The sequence below is a fragment of the Centruroides vittatus genome, unplaced genomic scaffold, assembly GCF_030686945.1.
Source record: "Centruroides vittatus isolate TY-2023 unplaced genomic scaffold, ASM3068694v2 contig_476, whole genome shotgun sequence".
Classification (NCBI taxonomy): domain Eukaryota; kingdom Metazoa; phylum Arthropoda; class Arachnida; order Scorpiones; family Buthidae; genus Centruroides; species Centruroides vittatus.
Genome location: NW_027122268.1, coordinates 127,501 through 147,658, shown reverse-complemented (window position 1 = coordinate 147,658; position 20,158 = coordinate 127,501). Strand labels below are relative to the sequence as shown.

General features: G+C 38.1%; 1 protein-coding gene across 1 annotated transcript in view; it reads left to right on the top strand.

The window, feature by feature from the left end:
• LOC136977818 (glycine receptor subunit alpha-2-like) overlaps nt 1–12,259 on the top strand; it is a 36,629-nt gene extending 24,370 nt beyond the window's left edge. The window contains exons 4-8 of the mRNA XM_067273395.1: nt 1,144–1,370; nt 3,786–3,868; nt 4,701–4,858; nt 8,653–8,978; nt 12,128–12,259. Coding sequence (XP_067129496.1) covers nt 1,144–1,370; nt 3,786–3,868; nt 4,701–4,786 — 396 coding nt within the window. The 3' untranslated portion in view covers nt 4,787–4,858; nt 8,653–8,978; nt 12,128–12,259. The remainder of the gene's footprint in view (nt 1–1,143; nt 1,371–3,785; nt 3,869–4,700; nt 4,859–8,652; nt 8,979–12,127) is intronic.
• Nucleotides 12,260–20,158: the final 7,899 nt, after the last annotated feature.

Genomic DNA, 20,158 nt, shown 5'->3' with positions numbered 1-20,158 from the left:
AGGAAGTCGTCCTACGATCGGTGGAAGATCGAATTCGTCTTCGATTTTAACTTTTCTCGCTCTCCGGGTAAGATTCTCGTTACGTTTAGTAACCGGGGACCGACCACTCGGGAAGCGTGATCGAGGGAGAACGACCAATCAAAATGGACGAAAGAAAGAACGGAGATTATATCAATCTCTGACAATCGAGGACACCCGGCACTCGGTTAACGTTCCGAATAACCAAAACGCCGTGTGTCAACGCGCAGAAAAAAGGACAAAAAATTGTGCCAAACCGTAACCCGTGTCACTTCGGACTTACTTGTTAGACCGTGTCCCCACGGACGAAGTCTCCCCGTGCCTTACAGACTCGTCGACGCCACTGTCCCGGGGCCACCTTCGATCGACGCTCGGGACGTCCGAACGGCCGATTGTCCTAAAGCAAACTATTTTGTACATAGTGTATGTTTATTTTATGTTAAAATAAACGGTTTTGTCTCTACAGCCACCACCCATGTACGAATAGACCCTAGACCATTACTGACGCGCAATTAACTGATTGCCCCTGGAAGTCGGCTTCTTACAGAAACACAGATTCCCTATCATCAAATGTCACGGCACGCCACTGGAAAAGATCTAAAATTTACCTTATACACATCTCTTCTGACTTTTGAAATATTTTTATGAACCTATCTTAAACACGTTAAATGTGGAAAAATCTGGGTATGAAGAACAATTAAATCAGAACGTGGTCAAGCATTTTTTTCACATAACACCAAACCTAACACTTTTGTACTTTGCTGTAGCTTTTGTACTAACGCACTCTGCTGCATGCTTCCGATTTCTTCACGGGCGCTTTTTAATCAGTCTGAAAATGATACAATGCATAAATATTCTGCGTTAAGATTGATCGAGAAGCCTATAAAACGTTATTAAACACGTCATAATCCGAGGTCTTTAGTCCTCACCTATCCAAAATCCGATTCGTGGAATATTTGCTTGCCAGATTACTGGATATTCCGAGTTATCGGGTATCGGATTAACAAACTTCTTCCGTATTTCAAATAAAATAAATACAGTATTAAATAATGCATTACATATCAATTAATTTGCGAAACAAAGCTGTAATTGAATGAGATTCCACCAATGTTCTTTCTGTCGCAGGATTTTCGACTCATAGTGGGCATTATCAGCATTTGGAAAGATCCACGGTTAAAATTATCTCATTTTGTTTCCGATTATCCAGTCATTTTCCCTAACGAGGGATTATCGAAAATATGGATACCAGAATTCACATTTCCAAATTGCAAATACGTAGAAACGTTTGACATCGGTACGGGGCATTCGGTTCTAAAAGTTTTACCTGATGGATCTTTATATCTTTCGGAAAGGTAAGTATGAAATATTGCAATTTATATATTTTTTTTTAATATAACGAAATTAATATATTGCACATTATTATTATAATGCACAGGTATTTCTCGTACAACACGGCGCTTCGACAATACCGTTTCGTTCTCACGCGGTTTGAAAATTGGGGATATCCCCGTACAACACGGTTTTCGGTTCGAGAATTTGAGAAATTCTCCCAAATTTTAAGTGTAAACTCATTTATTGGATATTTTTTAATTCGAGCAAGCATGCATTTGATCGAAAATTTGCCCACGGATTTTAGAATATTGAAATTTTCAATTTGTTTTGTGCTTTTCGTCGGGTTTAACGTAAACTGATAGGAAAGTAGGACGAAAAGGGAAAAAATTGCACTATCAACCAGATGTCGTTGTCGTTGTTTGCAGATTTTAGCCTTTAAGACCTACCGTGTCTTGGTTTTATAAATTAATCTTTGTTTAAATAAACTTTACTAAATACGTTGTTTTTAACCATTTGCTTACTTTTCGTACCTAATCCCATGTTTTGTATTAGTCCTTTGTTTCGTATAGCACGAATTCGCGTAACACGGCACTTTTTCGTTTCGTAACTACCGTTTTATACGAGGGATACTTGTATACCGAAACAATGAAATAACAATAAATAAATAATAAACATTCTGAAATGATGTTTATCATAATTTCTTCATTTGATATCATCTATATACAGTATCTTATCCATATCTATTTTTGCTAATTAACAGTTAAATATCTAAGTGAAACTGAATCATACCTTATCGAAAACATTGATCAATGGTTATATGATCTTATGAAGATTATATGATTCTAGAATATTCTAAATGTATATAATAAACGAATAAACAAATTGTTTTGAATTAATTCAAAAGTCTTTAGTGAATAGTTAGGCAATTCTCCAACGAATTTATTTTCAAATAATCAACACTTTGATTATTATTAATAAATGTCATATTTTACTAATTATTTATTTGGAATATTTTACAATATACTAAATGAATATCCTAAAATAATAGTACAATAGGGTCTTATTATACTTGGATTGAATACGCAATGATAAAATGATTAGGATAACCTTGATCCATTCTTACTACACTTAATTCGACTTTTCCCATCGATTTGCTTTAGTTTTAAATTATTTTTGAAATACTTTACAATCGCACAAGGCTGTGGAATCGTATGGAATTTTCTGCTTATTCACTCGAAATAAGCAAAACATACGCAAATTAGGTATCGCGAGTCTAATGCAAAATTAATCTGTGCGCTTTAACTTCCAACAGCAGTTCCTTATATTGTCACTTAAAATGGCTCCAATAGCTGAACTATCCGATGACATAAAAAGTCATATCGCATTGTTGAAGATCGGATATTCCCAACATCGTGTTATCCAGAGAATGTGTGTTCACAGCCCGCTTTAAGACATGGAAGTATACAACAACAAAAACGGTAACAATTACTTTGATCCAGAACTTCTGGACGTTGCGCCGAATTTGCAGTCGAGCAATCTCGAAGAAACCGAATGATGCTTGGTCCGAGATCAGCAGCGCAAGTCTTCAACAGAACAATAAGAAATAGCATCAATTTCATTTGTTATTCCTATAGAAAAATTAAGATCGAGTCGAGGTTAACCAAAATTCACCGACGGAAACAATCGTTATACATCAAAGAATGAAAAACTGTACTATAGAAGAATGGAATCGTGTCATCTTCAACGATGAGTCGATGACGATTGTTCATTCGCGTGGTGAAGGAAAAGTGAGGAGTATCGAGGTAAGTATATGAAATACAAAGTGAAATTTTTTCAGTCCGTCACAGGGGCATATATTTTAGCAGAGGGACCTGAAATACTGTTCTTAATGTCACTGTGAATGCAGAAGTCTATATACAGTCTAGTTTTTTTCGTTCTTTGGCAAATTACGGTCCTTTCCTTCGACGAATTTTGGTTAATAACAGAGGCTTCGTGCTAGAAGGATTTCTTATCCCAACAATTGAAAACCATTTGGAAAATATACTCATCTTTCGAGATAGCGGTGCGTGGTATCACATATGTCAGTTGCGGAATTATTCACTCGAAGAATTTGGAAAGGACGGATCAACCACCGAACGGTCTGCATTTAAATCCAATCGAAAATCAGTGATGTTTATTGAGCGCTTTGTGAATTCTCAGAATCCATTAAACAAGGAAGAACTAAAGAGCGCCTGGAGTAACATCGGTGCAGAAACCCGTAAAAAAGTTTCATTCCTGCTTTAAAAAAATTAAGATTATTTACTTAATTTCAAGTAAAATTAGACTAATACATAGATTTAATTACTTTAACCATTTCATCAAGTAATATATATAAAGTAAAACGTAATAAATATGTAAATAAATGTATAAATAATTATATTTAAATATTTATTTAGGTTAAACTTTATAGTCAGTTGTCCGATGGAGTTACACGACTTTCCTATGGATATTCAACGCTGTTCTTTTATTATTACATTCAGTAAGTTTTAAAAATGTTTGTGTATTTATACTATTAAAATAATTTTAAACTTAATTTTCGTGATAAAAATAGAAAAATCTTAGAAAATTTAATTAAAATTCTGCAATTAAAACAATTGTATTTAATTTTTAAAATTAATAATATTGTCAAGGATAAAATAATTGATAATCCAAATACAGCCGTAAAAAAAGACTGCTGCTTAGAGTAGCTGTTATTAAGAGGCCGTTATTAGAGGTTCGGATGTATATTAAAACAATAACAGTTTAAATTATCGATTACAGAAACTAATTATATTTCTTTATCCATAAGAAAAAGCCAAGATGTATGTAAAATAATTAAATGTATATTTACAGCACTATACTTTAACTTAAGAGTGTCTGAAAAATTGTTTCAGATCCTAAACAGTGAAACAATGGCTCTATACGATTAAAATCATATATTGTAAGTCAAGTAAAATATTTAAGAAGCTAAATCTTTGCATAATGATTTATTTGGTTTGTATGAGTTTTTAAACTTTATAATTGGGTAACGAAAGGCCAATTAAAAACTCAAATTCAGAAAGAAATTTAGAAGTATATCGGTATACAGTCATATACAGTGAAACCTGCTAATGCCACCAGCCGTGTAAGGTAACCACTTCGAGCCGGTCCCTTCGGGAAGTCACACTAGCAAGTTTCACTGTAAATCTAAAATAAAGTAACATATTGTTTTAAGGCTTTATTTTTTATAATTTGAATATGAAATTAAAATGTTTTTAAATTATAAATAAATATACCATTCGTATCGATATTAGCTTTTTTGCATTGTTTTATTTGATTAATCATAAAAACAGGAGCAAATACTGACAGAGAAGCTGTACTTAAATGGATGGGGGAAAGCAATAGCCCTTACAGAACTTTAGAAAAAGTATTCGTGTGAGAAATTTAAATCTACTAAATTTTGAGATGAATGAAATTAAAGCCTTACGAATTACTGAAAAATGGGTCAGCGGTAGGTAAACATTTATACATTAATTTCTTTAATTAATATGCCTTTGTGTCCTTAATTTAAGCTTATCTCGTCTACTACTACTTTATCAATTAACGGGACTTATTATACTGGATTTATGGATGCAGAAATAAGGTCTTACAGATCGGAAATAATATTGTTTATTTAAAATCACACAAACACATACATTGTGTTTCGGACCCGTTTGTCCCTCATCAGCAGGCATTTAAAAGACATTTTCTACAATCATAAATAAACATAAAATTCCCCACAATAAAACTCTTACAAATTCTGGGTTTTTAAACACATTCCTAACTCCGAGCATATTCAAAATCAATATTAACCAAATAATTCCATACGTATTCCTGTTTTTTTTTAACATAAATAATTAAATTTTTGGGTTTAAAACTTACATCATTGATTGTTCACATTCGCTTTAACTTCACCCCTATCTTTGTCTTTGTCTGGTTCATATGGAGGTTCTAGCCGTATGCGCTTTTTCCTCCGAAGAGTGATGATTAGATCGCTACGCGACCGAAGAGCCGGCCGTTTATCTCACGGCCTAAACGTACGCGAGGGAAACCGTGCCTTCCGGGAGGACTTTTATGGGGAACTGGCTTCCTATTCAGTCGTTATTGGCTAGGAGAAAATCCGGAAAACTCCTAGCAGCCAGCCTGTCCGAGTCGCGGCGCGAACCCACGACCGAACTTCCCAGTGTTTAGGGTCCGGTCACCACCACTATGAGCGGCAACGGAGACCACTCGCCCACTGGTGGGGCCTTCACCCCTATCCGTTCCAATCTTTCCTTTTAAACGTCTCCCCCTCTCTTCCGTCGATGATTCCTCTCCACGATGGGTGTATCTCTCTTCCGGTATTGTTATTTATTCTATTCGTTTGTTTAATCGTATTGATGTGTTCGTATAATTGTCTTTTATAATTATTTTCCTCTTTTTTCCTTATTTTCGCGGTATTCAAATCAATTTCGCAACCTTCTGAATTACAGTGTTCGGCCACCGCCGAATTTGCATATTTTCCCCTAATTGCTCGAATATGTTCACTTAATGGTATTTTTAATTTTCGTTTTGTTTCATCAATATATGTTTTTTCGGGTTACAACTACAATTAAACGAATACACCGCACCTTTTTCTTCTGTTATGTCGTATTTTTCTTCGTTTCTATAACACATTTTTTAGTTGAATTTATTTTTTCCGGTATTAAATTAATCATTTAAAATAAACATTTTAATTATTTGTTCTTCTTCTCGTTTTTGTGTTTCAGTCTCGCTTGTTCTTTGTGTTATTTTATTCATATACATTTTAAATATGTTATATTCCATACTAACCGGAATGACTGATTTGTAATTGATTAATTTTCCTTAATCTCCACAACGGAGTTAGATAGACCGACATGACTCCATTGTTATCGGGGAAAGTATGATGTACAGGGGCAAGTCGCTACTAATTTGACATTTTAAATTAAATACAGTGGAACCTGGCTTAACGAGCACCTCGCACAACGAGTATTTCGCATAACGAGCGAAACAAATTGTAAAAATTTGCCTCGCTTAACGGATATTTCGCATAACGAGTGACTAGGAGAGGGGAAGTACCGAATTGTGCTCATGCGGCATGCTCCATCAGTCCGTGTTTAGCACTCGTTCCGCTCACATCTTAGTGTCGCTCGCAATCACATATTTTTCCAAACTTGCGTTCACACATATTACATATAGACATCAACAACCATAGCCCGTTATATAATAAACACTCCGAACGATATGCCGAATTCTTGGGTCATTAAATTTCATGACCGATTCCAAATTAAATTTTAGAAATGTCCGAATTAAAAATTAACTATTTATAATTATAAAATTTAATACGAGATGGAAACGTAACTGCCTACCTCTAGTCTAATTAATTAATTTCTAATATTTAATTATAGCCTTTACATAAGCCAAGAATTTGGCATATCGTTTGGAGTGTTTATCAAACATATTAGCTGTGATTTCTTTTGAATAAACGTTATACATAAAACATTTGAGCATTTTTTCGGCATGGAACGCATTATCGTATTTTCCTTTAATTTCTATGGAAAAAAATTGTTTCGCTTAACGAGTGTTTCGCATTACGAGTAAGACTTTGGAACGAATTATGCTCGTTAAGCCAGGTTCTATTGTAAATTAAAAATATGATTAAAAATTGCAGCCCGGCATTGTGACGTGTCACGATAAATAATTGCTCATTTCGAATTCCGATTTTGACGATCCAACAGAAATGGAATTTATTTCAATACTCGATGCAAAGTTGGCTTCTTATATTTGGTAAATCAGGATACAGGAAAAAACTTTTAATAGCGGAGACTCATTTCGAAAGAAAAATCGACGAATTTAACCGGCAAAATCCGCCTCGTCGCGTGTCGGCAGTCGTTATTACTTCAAATTGACACACCCGCCAGAACCAAAGCGTGCTGTAACTGCATCTTCGATTGACAAAGATGGATTTTGTTTTCGCAACTGAAAGTATACGTTAATAACTATTTCTATGTCTTGTGTTTGTAAACGTTGCTCTTTCTAATTACTTTTGAAGTAACATCGAAACGACTCGCGTGAACCAGCGCCAATTATTCAAATAGGAACCCGTAAATAAAACGGTTGAATAAGATAAAATTAATTAAATCTTGAAAAATTCAAACCCTTCGTAGATGTGGTGCAATATTTTTTTTTCTTTTTTTGCTTCGCTTTTATACAATCTCAAATTTCTTGCTAAAATGTTGGTAATTTTAAACAGATTAGAACGGTTTAAATATATTTTATAATTTTCTAATATACGTTCTATACAGAAGCGAAGCGAATGGTTATTTTCGGGGAGCGATTCGCTCCCAATGTCGGAAAAGTCTCCCGAACAATGGTAAAAGTCACACCACAAAAATTAGTATATATTTCGGAATTAAGAGAGAAACTACGGTACAAAAAGGGAAGTCGAAGGACAGGAAGAAGAGCGAATCTTCTCGAACGGCACTTTGAACGGACAATCTCGGCCTTCGTGCTCCAATAATAAATGTCTAAACACGGCTTTGGTTCTACTTCGTAATGAACACGGAAGTAGGGCTATTTTTCTTCGCGCGTGTAGCCTAGGTTGGATCTCGACTCCGTTCTTGTTCTGCGAAACCATTGTTAATTTCATTTCTGTATTCTAAGAACTGGTTAGAAAACACGTCGTTGATACGATTAAAACTTAACGAAAACTTGGAAATAAATACTGTATGATATTCGAACATTCGAATCGAAATGGATATAATTTTTTTCAAAATATAAGATAATCCAAACGTCAGTTAACCATTACGCAGATTAAATTGTTGTTTTATTTAAATACTTTATTACTTACAAGTAACATAAATTATTCGCAATCGTATGCTTTTTGTTCGATGCACAAATGACAGTAGCTTAACAAATTAAATTTATGATTCGTGTTTACAAGTACGGTATGTGGAACACACGAAACAAAACAAAGTTAACTTAACTGACTTTTGCACTATCCTACACATTACATGTATATTTTCTACGATAATTTAATACATAAATGTAATTTAAATAAACATATTTTATATTAATTAGACTCGATTGAAGTTTAGTGAACTTAGACCATTAATTACTCATTATTAAATATTGATTTTAGTGTTTAAATGTACTGTCCGAAACAGTCGAGAAGTTAATTAACACTATAATTTCAAAATATTTTGAAAAAATTATGTACTACTGCATAATTTTAACTAATAATTTCATTTTCTGTATACTTAATAGGTAATTTTACAGAATTAATAGCTAATTTTAAATTCATTCGTCGACTCACCGGCAATATTATGAATGTTTATATTCCCAGTACACTAGTCGTCGTGTTATCTTGGTTATCGTTTTGGATCGATGTAAATGCTGCTCCGGCTCGCATCACCTTAGGAGTAACCTCTATTTTGACTTTAGTGACACAAATTGTCCAGTCCAGGAATTTCGTCCCTCCCGTCGATTATCTTAAAGCTCTGGATATCTGGTTTATTGTTTGCGTAATTCAAGTGTTTGCATCTTTAGTAGAATTTGCTCTAGCTTATCAACATGTTCGTAGGGAAACAGAAGTAAGTTATATGATTAATGTTTATATAATAGAAAAATATATACAGTCAAACCTGTTTTTATGCGGGGGATAGGGACCGCATTAAAAAAGACGCATTAAAAAAATAGCACGAAACTTCACGAATGGCTGTAAAAAATAGTTTTCGCAACACAATTTAAAAATATTTTTTTATGCGGTCAACAGGGACCGCATAAAAAAAGTCTCACATAGAAAATAACTCAAAACCGTACGAAATAGAATTTATTGACAACAGATGTCAGCACTTGACTGCATCGTCTGGTCTATCGTCTGTTTTACATATTTTTGTCCAGGTGGTGTTTTGTTGACTTAAAAAGTAAATTATTTCATTTTTTGCATATTCATGCAATAATATTACTACAATAAGTGCATTTATGCTATAATAAGTTTATTTAGCTATAATAAGTCAACGTGAGACATGACGAATCGCACGAGACTAGTCGCCAACTATACCGCATAAATTAAAAATTCGCATTAAAAAAATCGCACATAAAAAGAGCGCATAAAAACAGGTTTGACTGTATATAATAATCAAGTAATTTTAATAATTTCCTAAATAATAATATGCTGTTATTATTCCTATAGCCTGCGATAGAGTAGGCGCGAGTCAGTTTCCAAAAAAATGAAAGTTCAATAAATATAATTAATTTGGTACTTAAAATAAAATTGGTTAAATTGCATACATTATTACTCTAATGTTCTTAGTATATATTTTGCTAAATTAAATTAAACTGATTAATGCTATGTTTCTACGTCATTTATTTTCTACTGTTATACATTTTGTCTACCAGAACTGCCTATTAATAGGACTTATTGCGCTGGTGTTTTGGCTTTAGCAATCGAGGAAAACCTTATTCAGAGAAAACAAACAATCTTTATTGATCAACTTGTATTATACCTGTATACACTTTACGCACTTTCTTTGTGTTTCGGACCTTCGAGTCCCTCTTCGGCAGGTTTACAAAAACATAAATTTATAAAAATTAAAATAATATATATTGTTTTTGTAAACCTGCCGAAGGAGGGACTCGAAGGTCAGAAACACAAAGAAAGTGCGTAAAGTGTATACAGGTATAATACAAGTTGACCAATAAAGATTGTTTGTTTTCTCTGAATAAGGTTTTCCTCGATTGCTAAAGCCAAAACACCAGCGCAATAAGTCCTATTAATAGGCAGTCCTGGTAGACAGAATATATAATAAATTAAACTGATTTAATTTTTCAGAAAATTTATTTAAAATGCATAAAAATTATAAAAGGGTAAATAATAATGATTTATTTTTTTATAATATAAATATTCCAAAATATTTTAATGATGATAATTTAGTTATTATGATTTATAAAGCTAGATTTCCACTTATACAGAATATTATCGAAATACTGGTCGTAGGCAAAATGTCAGTTAAAGGAAAGGATGAACTTTCTTTAAGATGCTAAAAAAAATAATATTTCCAATCATTTCATTGAAATTTTATAGCTATTCACAGCTCCACATAATTATCTTGTAGCGATTTTTGAAATTAAATTTTTCCTGTTGAAATTTTCATGATCTTTCGAAGGATTTTAAAGGAACCTCTAGTACCTTGTAGGACTTCCTCTTGCATAGATACATGGGCAATACGGTCGGGTATGGCGGCATGTAGGTACCGTATGATTTCCTACGACGACTTGCCCATAGATTTTGACACTGCCTCTCCACATTCCTCACACTCGCAGACGGGTGGATGGGCCATCGGGAAGTTGGGAAATTTTCAGAAGCGCCGGTAGGATTATTCGTAGGCATGGGTGCTGGTCCATATATATTTCCCGCGCTGCTTTAACAAGTCCCATCCGCTCGTGCTTGTAAATGGTCGAAGCTGAGGTTCCATCTGGTCCCACAAATACTTGACGGGCAAAATCTGGAGACCGGACAGCCAATGAAGTGTGACAATGTGACGAAGACATTTCCAAAATCCTAGTTGTGCGAAGACGAACATTATCTTGCTAGAAAATGCCTGTTTACAGCCCTACCACGTAAGGTAATACTTAGGACGTAGGATTAAGATTTTCTGAACGTATCGCTGTGCCGTCAACGTTCCTTGTACTATCGCTACTTTCGCACGATCGACTGCGATACGAGATGACTACCAGACTAGCGTACCAATGTGCCGCTCATTAGTAGAGGAAAAAGCGTTCACCGGTGGCTCCGATACGGATGACCAAAGAATACGCTTGGTCATCCGTATCGATCCATGTTTTTCTGTTACGTAACCATTGCAAATGAAGCCGACATTAGTACCTGAACAATGTCGGCTTTATTTGCAATAGTACAATGACAAAAAAAGCATGGAAAAAGGTCTTCGTACATGCAAATTTCTTCGCTAATCGCCTAGTAAGTATACGGATAGAGAGGGTTCTGTAGAGAGACTTCCGGGTATCTGTGGATAGTGGACAAAGCTGCTTGCGCTTATCTCACGATCGTACAATCGTCTCTGGCCTGCCCGCCGTGTAGCGCTGTCACGTACACATTGTACTCAATACCCGCTAACAATTAGGCCAGGACGGCCCGGATGGCAGCCAGTTCGACGACGTGGCCATTCTGTTTCCCTCAGCCCTATAATGCGGTTTTTTCAAACTCCATTAGCTGCGCGTAATGTCTTTGATTGCGTCGTACAGGCGTGTCTGGCGTTTGGAGTCGTCCGAACAGATACACTGAAAATTGTAAACAGTGAGCTACTATCAGTCTTTTTATAAAATCCGGAATAGCGAGTTCAAAGCACTCTTGTGGCATACCGGGCGTGCGATCGAACAACAACTATAACCATTTACGTGTCTATTTGTGCCGAGTTTTGCAGCAATTGGACAATTCTATCCGGTTGTGACTTAGTTTGTCAATGAAAAAATTTTTTAACTCGCTTATCGATGAATTAACCGAAATCGAATTATTGACGACAGAGTTTAATCCGAAATTAATCGAGGTTCCGTATTCACTAAAGTAATCTTATAAAATAGTATTTTGTCAATAATAGAAGGATAATATTTAATGACCCGTTAATCAAAACATAAATCTTGTCTGTGGAAATCTAAGCTTTAATTAATAATATATTCTGTGTTATAATTACTTATATTTTCATATATACATATATATTAACAGGATAAAAAGACTAAGGTTTCTGCGTGGGTTGATACGAAAAGCAGACACGTTGTATTAAGTATTCTAAAAGTTTGGATTTCGGCTTTTAAAGACAAAACTCAATTTCTCTTCGACTCTAAAGATGTTAATATTTATGACAGGATATCCAGATATATATTTCCATTTTTATTTTTAATCTTTTGTAATTTATACTGGATCTATTATATCTACAAAAGAACTTAAAGAAATAGTATCAACTTGGCGTCGTCGCCATTGTCACTTCAGTTTTTATTCGTTCTTTACTTTTATAATCGAGGTATATTTACGTCTGGCATAAAATATAATATTTGAACAGTTTATTAGAAACAAATTGTCTTTTAAGTGTTTGATACAGGGATAGTTGGAGCTGTGTGTATACAAAACGTTTGACTATCTAGACGAAGAATTTCGTCTCAAATTGATAGAGGCGATATCGAATGCTCCAAATGCCATACAGCTCCCGTTTAATCTCCCTAGATTTTGCAATATGGGCCAAGTAAAGATGAAGTTTGATTGTATGTGAAAGATGAACTGAACTGAAAGATGAAATTTGAACTGGATTGAAATGGATTGAACTGAAAGATGAAATTTGATTGTATGTGAAAGATGAACTGAACTGAAAGATGAAATTTGAACTGGATTGAAATGGATTGAACTGAAAGATGAAATTTGATTGTGTGTGAAAGTAAACCTGTCGAAAATTGACAGGTTTACCTTTTCGCAGTCTATTTACTATTTAATTAAATTTGTACTTTTTGAATAATTTTTCCACTAGGACATATCTGCTCCAACCATTATCAACAAATTATTTAACACCTTCGAATACCGTCTTGGTGACAATGTGTTATGTTTTGATAACTTTCAAATGAAATATAATTTCTGCCGACAACGAGAAGTGCAACCGTTTGTATGTAAAATGTTAACCAACTCTTTGGGAGTTATCGCATTGCAAAAACTGTGGCATCATTTTAATTCTCTGAACATATCGTAGATTAAAACTATTTTTCATACCCATTCCATAAATTTTTTCACTAAATATTTAAAGAATTCATCATATTCAATATCTGAAACATATCAACACAGACATCAAATAAGAAATGTAAAAAATAACCATGGTTATTTTTTACATATCTTGTATCGCGAATAATTTCGGGTTTATTTACATCGAGTAAAATTTTTGCGTGATAAAACAATTATAATCAATTCTTCGGCATCACGAATTCATTTACAGTACGATCTTGTTTTACTTGGAAATGCGAGCACCGTATAAAATCAAATTTCTCGTAAATTGTGCTTCGCTCCAAGTAGTCTGGCACCGTGGCCTAAATAATTATTAAGCCGTTTATAATTAAGAGAAAACGTTTTACTCGTCTTTCCACTATCACGAATGGAATTTTTACTTCATTCGATGTTTCTCAATGTACAGTAGAGTGCGCGTTATAATGTAATACCGTAATGTACGAAGATAGTGAATATCACTCTGTAGTGCTTGGCGTTTGAAATGTTAAAAGATAAAGTACGGTTTGCTATCCTTCCGTGGATAGTACAGTACATAGCATTAGTTTTTCGTGTCTTATCCACGCTGATCGACCCCACACTCGTTTCTAACGAGTATACGTGTAGCGAGCTTAAATGTGCTGGTGTCTCGCGTACTTACTTTACAAAAACTATGTCGATTTGATTATTAATGTTACAATCGTAACAACAACCGATGGTGTTTATTGATAATTTTACATTTTTTTTTTTTTTTCCTTATTGGGAAAAATAATGAGGCTAGGAAATACGCGATACAAAATAAATACTTTTGTAAAATGTTACATAAATATAAATTAATTTTATCGGTGAAATACGCATATTTTTGTATTTACTGAATATTGTTATCAATAAATTATTCTAATGCCGTTAAAAACGGTAAAATAGTTTAATTTTCTATTTTAACTCGTATAGTTTTGAGTTTATGTATATTTTAGTATTTTAAAATGTTATATAAAATTAAATAATATTTTGCTCTTATTTAAAGTGTGTTATTATTATTAATATGGTAAAAATAATTTATTTGAATTAGCTCTGCGAAAACTGATAAGGGCAAAATCCCTTCTAGACAGAGAAATTTATACAGTACTTCAATACAAGGTGTTGGACGAATACACGAGATACAACAGGAACGTCAAGGAGAATATTCATCTTTTTAGTCTACTTTTTCAATATTTCTTTCTTTATTAGATTTATCAACGTGCCTAAGGAAACCATTTGACTCGGACTATAAAAAAACCTATAGTTAATACTTGTATTTACGTGCAGGGTTCTCTAGAGCACTTTTGAGCCTAGGCCCGGTTTTTTTAAGTGTTAAGAGTTACAGATATAAAAGACAAATATTAGTAATTAGCACCACAAATGCCTCCTACTTGATACGTAACTTTTTTGGTCAGTGACTGTATATGGGAGGCCTGCGCTGGGATTAAAAACATTCTTTTAACCGTATATCCAAACAAAAACGAATCTTGATCTTCACGATTAAGACAAGTAAATTATAAAGGAAGAAAGAAAAAATAAAATTATTTTCGTGTTAAAACCACGCAGTAAAAAGGAGAAAAATAAGTAAATTAAATTTTTTATAAGACAAGACGAACAAAAAAAAAAATGTTAGTTAAGGTACAAGGTTCGTTCAACACCAAACGAAAGACGGTGTCGGATTGTATTAATAAACAGTTGTCTTTCTCGGGAACCGATCTGGTCCAATTTCACGTGGTAACAGAGAGACCAATCAGGGACCGAGAAACGGGATTAATAACCAATAAACTAACGATTTGCCAGACCACAAGATATTTAAGCCCAGGCCGCAAAGACACTTGTGGTGTTTACTCACAGCTATAGCCCACTGTTGGCCTGTCCGGTACTGCTCGCAAAACCCCACCATCCAGGGCCTCGAATGCCAAGAAGCACTGATCTACGTAACGGGGACGCCCCTCTCCGTCATCAACGTTTATGCCCCGCACGGGGACTTTACCGAGGACATGCTAGATGCTCTCACACACAATCGTCATCAGCCGCGTATCATCGGAGGAGACTGGAATGCACATTATCCCCTATGGGATGAAAAGTGCGAGCGCCCCGATGGGGCAGGCCGAACTTTATCCAACTGGCTTATGACAGCCAATTTCAGTTGCCTTAATACGGGGGAACCCACCCATTTCCGCCAAGGAGGCGCCTCAGCCATTGACATAACCCTATGCTCACCAGATCTTATGGGGACGATTGCCTGGAGCACCAGCGCCGATACACTCACCAGCGACCACGCTCCGGTGTTGCTTACTATGTCCCTACCAGGCACCGTTGGCACCCCGGCCGTTTCTCGGATACACTGGCACACAAATTGGGACAAGTATGCTACCAACATCAGCCAAAGCTGGACGGAGGGGGAGGCTCACCCCAACAACTACCACTCGCTAATCAATAAGATCCGCGCGGCGCTCACAGACTCAACTGAAGGTCGCGCAGCCCCTCCCAGGGAACTCCCACCTGGTGGACCCCAGCATGCAGCCGCCTACGGGCCAAGGAACGCTGCGCCTTTAAGCAGGCCCGTCAGTTAGCATCGATCACTTGGTGGAATACCTACAAAAAACTGGGGGCTGAGCTTTGTCGCAAGGTCCGCCATTCCCGCCGTGAGTGGTGGAACAGCATATGTGCGTCCCCTCCCTCTCACTCTATACTTTTTCAGATCTTCCGCCGGCTGCGAAGCCCTCTTGCAACAGCGGATACCCAGATCATCATCCAGACCCCCACCACCCTCCTTACACCGCTACAACAGGCAGAAGCACTAGCCGACTTCTTCGGGAAAAATCGCCCAATCGGAGCATTCGCTCCCCTCTCGGCACCCCACCAGCCCACAGCAATAAGCGACGACTGTCCTTTTCACATCCAGGAACTGGTCCACGCACTCCGCCAGATTCGCAACACTGCGCCCGGCTCAGACGGCATCAGCGCCCGGGCTTTAAGGGTGCTCCTGATTGACGGCCTCCTCACCCTTTTGGACCTCTTCAACGAGTTCTGGATCTCCAGGACCTGTCCCCCTGATTGGAAAACGGCTACAATCATCCCCATCACTAAACCGGGCCGGCCCGCCACGAGCTGCGGCTCATATAGACCAATATCTCTGACATCTCATCTCGCCAAGATCTTTGAACACCTTGTCTTGCACTGCCTCCAGGCGCACGCAATGCACACTAACCACTTCCATTTCCACCATTTCGGCTTCTTACCCTATCGTGGCGTCCAGGAAGCACTGATCACCATACATCACCACATAGCTGTAGCTCGGGCACAGCGCCGTTGGACGTACTTGGTCGCCCTCGATCTGGAGGGAGCGTATGATTCTGTCTGCCACCATGGCATTCTGGCAAAGCTGTCTTCCATGGGCGTCAGTGGCCGGACATTGTGCTGGCTTTCCTCTTTCCTGCTCCAACGCACTTTCCGGGTTTGCTGGAGAGGCGCGCTGTCATCTTTCCACACTCTTACGCAGGGTGTCCTGCAGGGCAGCGTTTTAGCGCCTTTCCTGTTCACCAGCTACGTGGCGGACCTTTGGGAGGACATCCCTCCAAACATCAGGGCAATCCTTTACGTGGACAACCTCTTTCTACTCGTAATGAGTACCAGCCCCACTCAGGCCACCATCTGCGCGCAAAGTGCGCTTGACCATTTGACCCACTGGGCAGCCCTCTCCTTCTCCGCAACAAAAAGCGCTGTCATGGACCTGTCACCTAAACAAAACCGACCGCCAAGTGCTGACCCTGCCTTCAGGGAGAATCCAGCAACGCACCATCATACGAGTCCTGGGCATGCATTTTTCTCATACGTTCACGTGGACGGCCCACGACACCTCCTTACGCACAAAACTGACCAGAGCGGGATCTTTCCTGAAATTCTTCACTTCTCGCCGTAACAGCGCTTGCACAATGGAGCTCCTTCGGCTTTTCTTTATGGTTCTCAGCCCAATGGCGGAGTTCGGAGCGCCGCTCCTGGATGGCGCCCCGTCCACCACCATAAATCGCATTGAAAAACCCCTCCACGCCGCATTACGAACGGCACTGGGCGTGCCCAAGACGACCCCTCTCTTATCCCTTTACACAGAGACTGGTTATGTGCCGTTACGACCGAGGCTACGCCTCAGAACACTCTCCCAATTTGAGCGGCGGCTCAAATTTCGAGGGGCAGTTTCAGCCCACTACACGACCTATACCAAAACGCCTCAAGTTTGGACTTTTACCGCTGGCGCCGTCACCAGAAACCATATGTGCACCGAGTCATATCCCGCTACCGTCGGGAAGGCCAACTGATGACTCTCATCTATCGCCAGCGGTGCGTACCACCAAGCACTGCCAGCGTCCATCCACACATTAGTCTAAATGACTACCCCACTTCATCCACCGACCCACCAGTTGTCATGAGCGTCCGTTTCCGGGAGACAGTCGCTGCAAAATGGCCGGGCTGGCTCTGTCTAGGCGTGGATGCATCCAAATCCAGTACTCGGACCGCCATTGGCTAGTCTTTTCTAACACAAACAAAACAAAGGCCTGGTCCCTGCACAATTACTGCAGCGTCTTCGGGGAGAAGCCCAGGGTATTCTGCACGCAATCCACATCAGCGCCCCGCTTGCCAAACCCACCGTTATCTTCTCTGACAGCCGCTTGGTCATCCAAGCTAGGGCCAACGTCTCGTTCTCTTCACCACCTATCATCATTGACCTCGCAGCTATTGTCAGCGTCCACACGGTGCCCATCGTCATCGGTTGGACACCAGGTCACACCAACATTCCGATCAACGAGGCGGCCGACAAAGTGGCCCGTCGCGACTCGTTCAGTGGCTCCATCTGGAAACCCCTCACGCCACGCGACCTCACCCGGGCCATACGAAACACCACCATCGCCACCTGACGGACTCCTGGTCAGCGGCACTCCGCAACAAAGGCTGGGACCACCTTTGCCCATTCGCCCCCTGGAGGTACAGTTGCGCGTCGTCTCGCCATGCGGAGACGGTCTTGGCCCGGCTCCGGACCAAGACGGCCCCGCTAAATGCTTTCCTTTCCTCACATCACCTACACGACTCTCCAGGGTGCCCCCATTGTGGCGCAGCGGAAACTACTCTTCATTACTGGCTTCATTGCCCCAAATACGCTATAGCCCGCAAGGAGCTAGGCAACACAATGACCCTAAACATGTCTCTGGTGCGCACGCTGATGCCTATCTACTGGCCGCCGGCCTCCATCACTCCTAGTCACCACGTGGCGGCGCTGGAGCACTACATTAGCCTCACCAGTCGTTTCGCTTAGCAACTGGCAACATTGGTCGGAGAAAGAGCCGCAAAGGCTATAATCTCCATATTAAATTGTGAATGAAAGAAGGAAAGACACTTGTATTCCGCCAAGCTATGTCCCTGTGTTTTCCGCAGAGTTCCATCTTCATCCTTCGCCAATGTATCCTCCAAAAGTTATATAACTTCGTTGAGGGAAACTTCGGAAATTCTGATCTGCATTCACCGGATATCGTTCAATTCCTGTTCGAGAACTGGTCTTAGAATGCAACATCCGGTCAGCGATAGGAAACCACCCTGGTCACTGGACTTTCCTCCTCTTTTTTCGAAAACTATGCGCCGAAATATGCAAGGACTTGAACCCTTCGTGACAATAGTACTTGTATTGTATGTTAATTGTCTAATAAACGGGTTGTGTTGTTTGTAAACGAGACATAGATCTCTGCCTCGACTGCTCGGAAGTCCAGACGGCAATAAAGATGATAACGATCTCGCTCATAATCGTTATTTGTTTTTTAAATCTCTTTTCCCCTTTTCAGTCCCCTCACATATACGTTGATTTTTTTTTTGAAGATTTTCTTCCTGGAATTCCATTATTTTTCTTTTCTGTTTAACAATAATTTCATATAGGAGTCTACAAAGCAGCGTCGTATTTAAAAACAAAATGTTAATATTCGTCTTAGGTCAACTGTCCAGTTTTCTGATCTGCGTATTGCGCCAGCCGGATGACCAAAGTGGAATTAATGCAATCCCACCTTGGTCATCCGGCTGGCGCAATATGAAGTTTGAAAAGGGCATATTTTAATATTGTTTAATTATTTAGTACATACGATTAATTAGGAACCGTTTTCTTAACAACGGTCGGTAAGCGAAAAAGTTGGGACCATACGGTCAATGGCAACCAATTCAAAGAGAAATACAGTAAACCTGTGTAAAACAGAATCGCGCAATACCGAATTTTTTTTTCCCATTTTGTACAGGTTTTAGTATTTTCTTCTTCATTTTTCTTTAAACTATACCACATAAATGTCACACAGTTAGGCACATTTTTAATATAGTGTCTTGTTTTGCAGTAGGAAATTCTAATTGCATTACACTAATACAGAGACTAAGTTATTCCGTCATCTAATCTCAAGAAACTTTAATAGTCTAATTAGACGTTTATTTTAATCTCTGTAATCAACAACATGTTTTCGAATACTCAGAACTAGTTAGTTAGTTACTACTCCATAAAAGAAAAATTGACAGCACTACGAAAGTCGCCAAAAATCCTGATATAGAGGTATAAAAAAGTAATCAAATTAATTTTACCTTTAATTATAAATGTGAAGAAAGCCCTGTAAATTCCATGTGGCCAGCTTGTTGGCCAGGCACGAACCCACTAGCACTGTTCTATAGTTTCATTTGCTTGGCCACTAGTGCTATTTGTTCTTCAAAATTGGTACAAATCCTCTATGGAGAATTTTTACTTAAGCACATCTCTGCACGTAGGGAAGAACAAGACTTCTTACTTTATGTTAGCGATGGCATTCACATGCATAAACAGGCATACCAACAGACGATAGGGATATTTGCTTAGAAGTTATAAGAGTTTTCTTATAACTTCTAAGTTGTTTTATTTTGCTAAAGTATGAATCCAATTGTACAAAATCGATTTTTAGTTTTTTCCCCTCCATTTATGGTAATTTATGCTAAGCTGAAACAGCT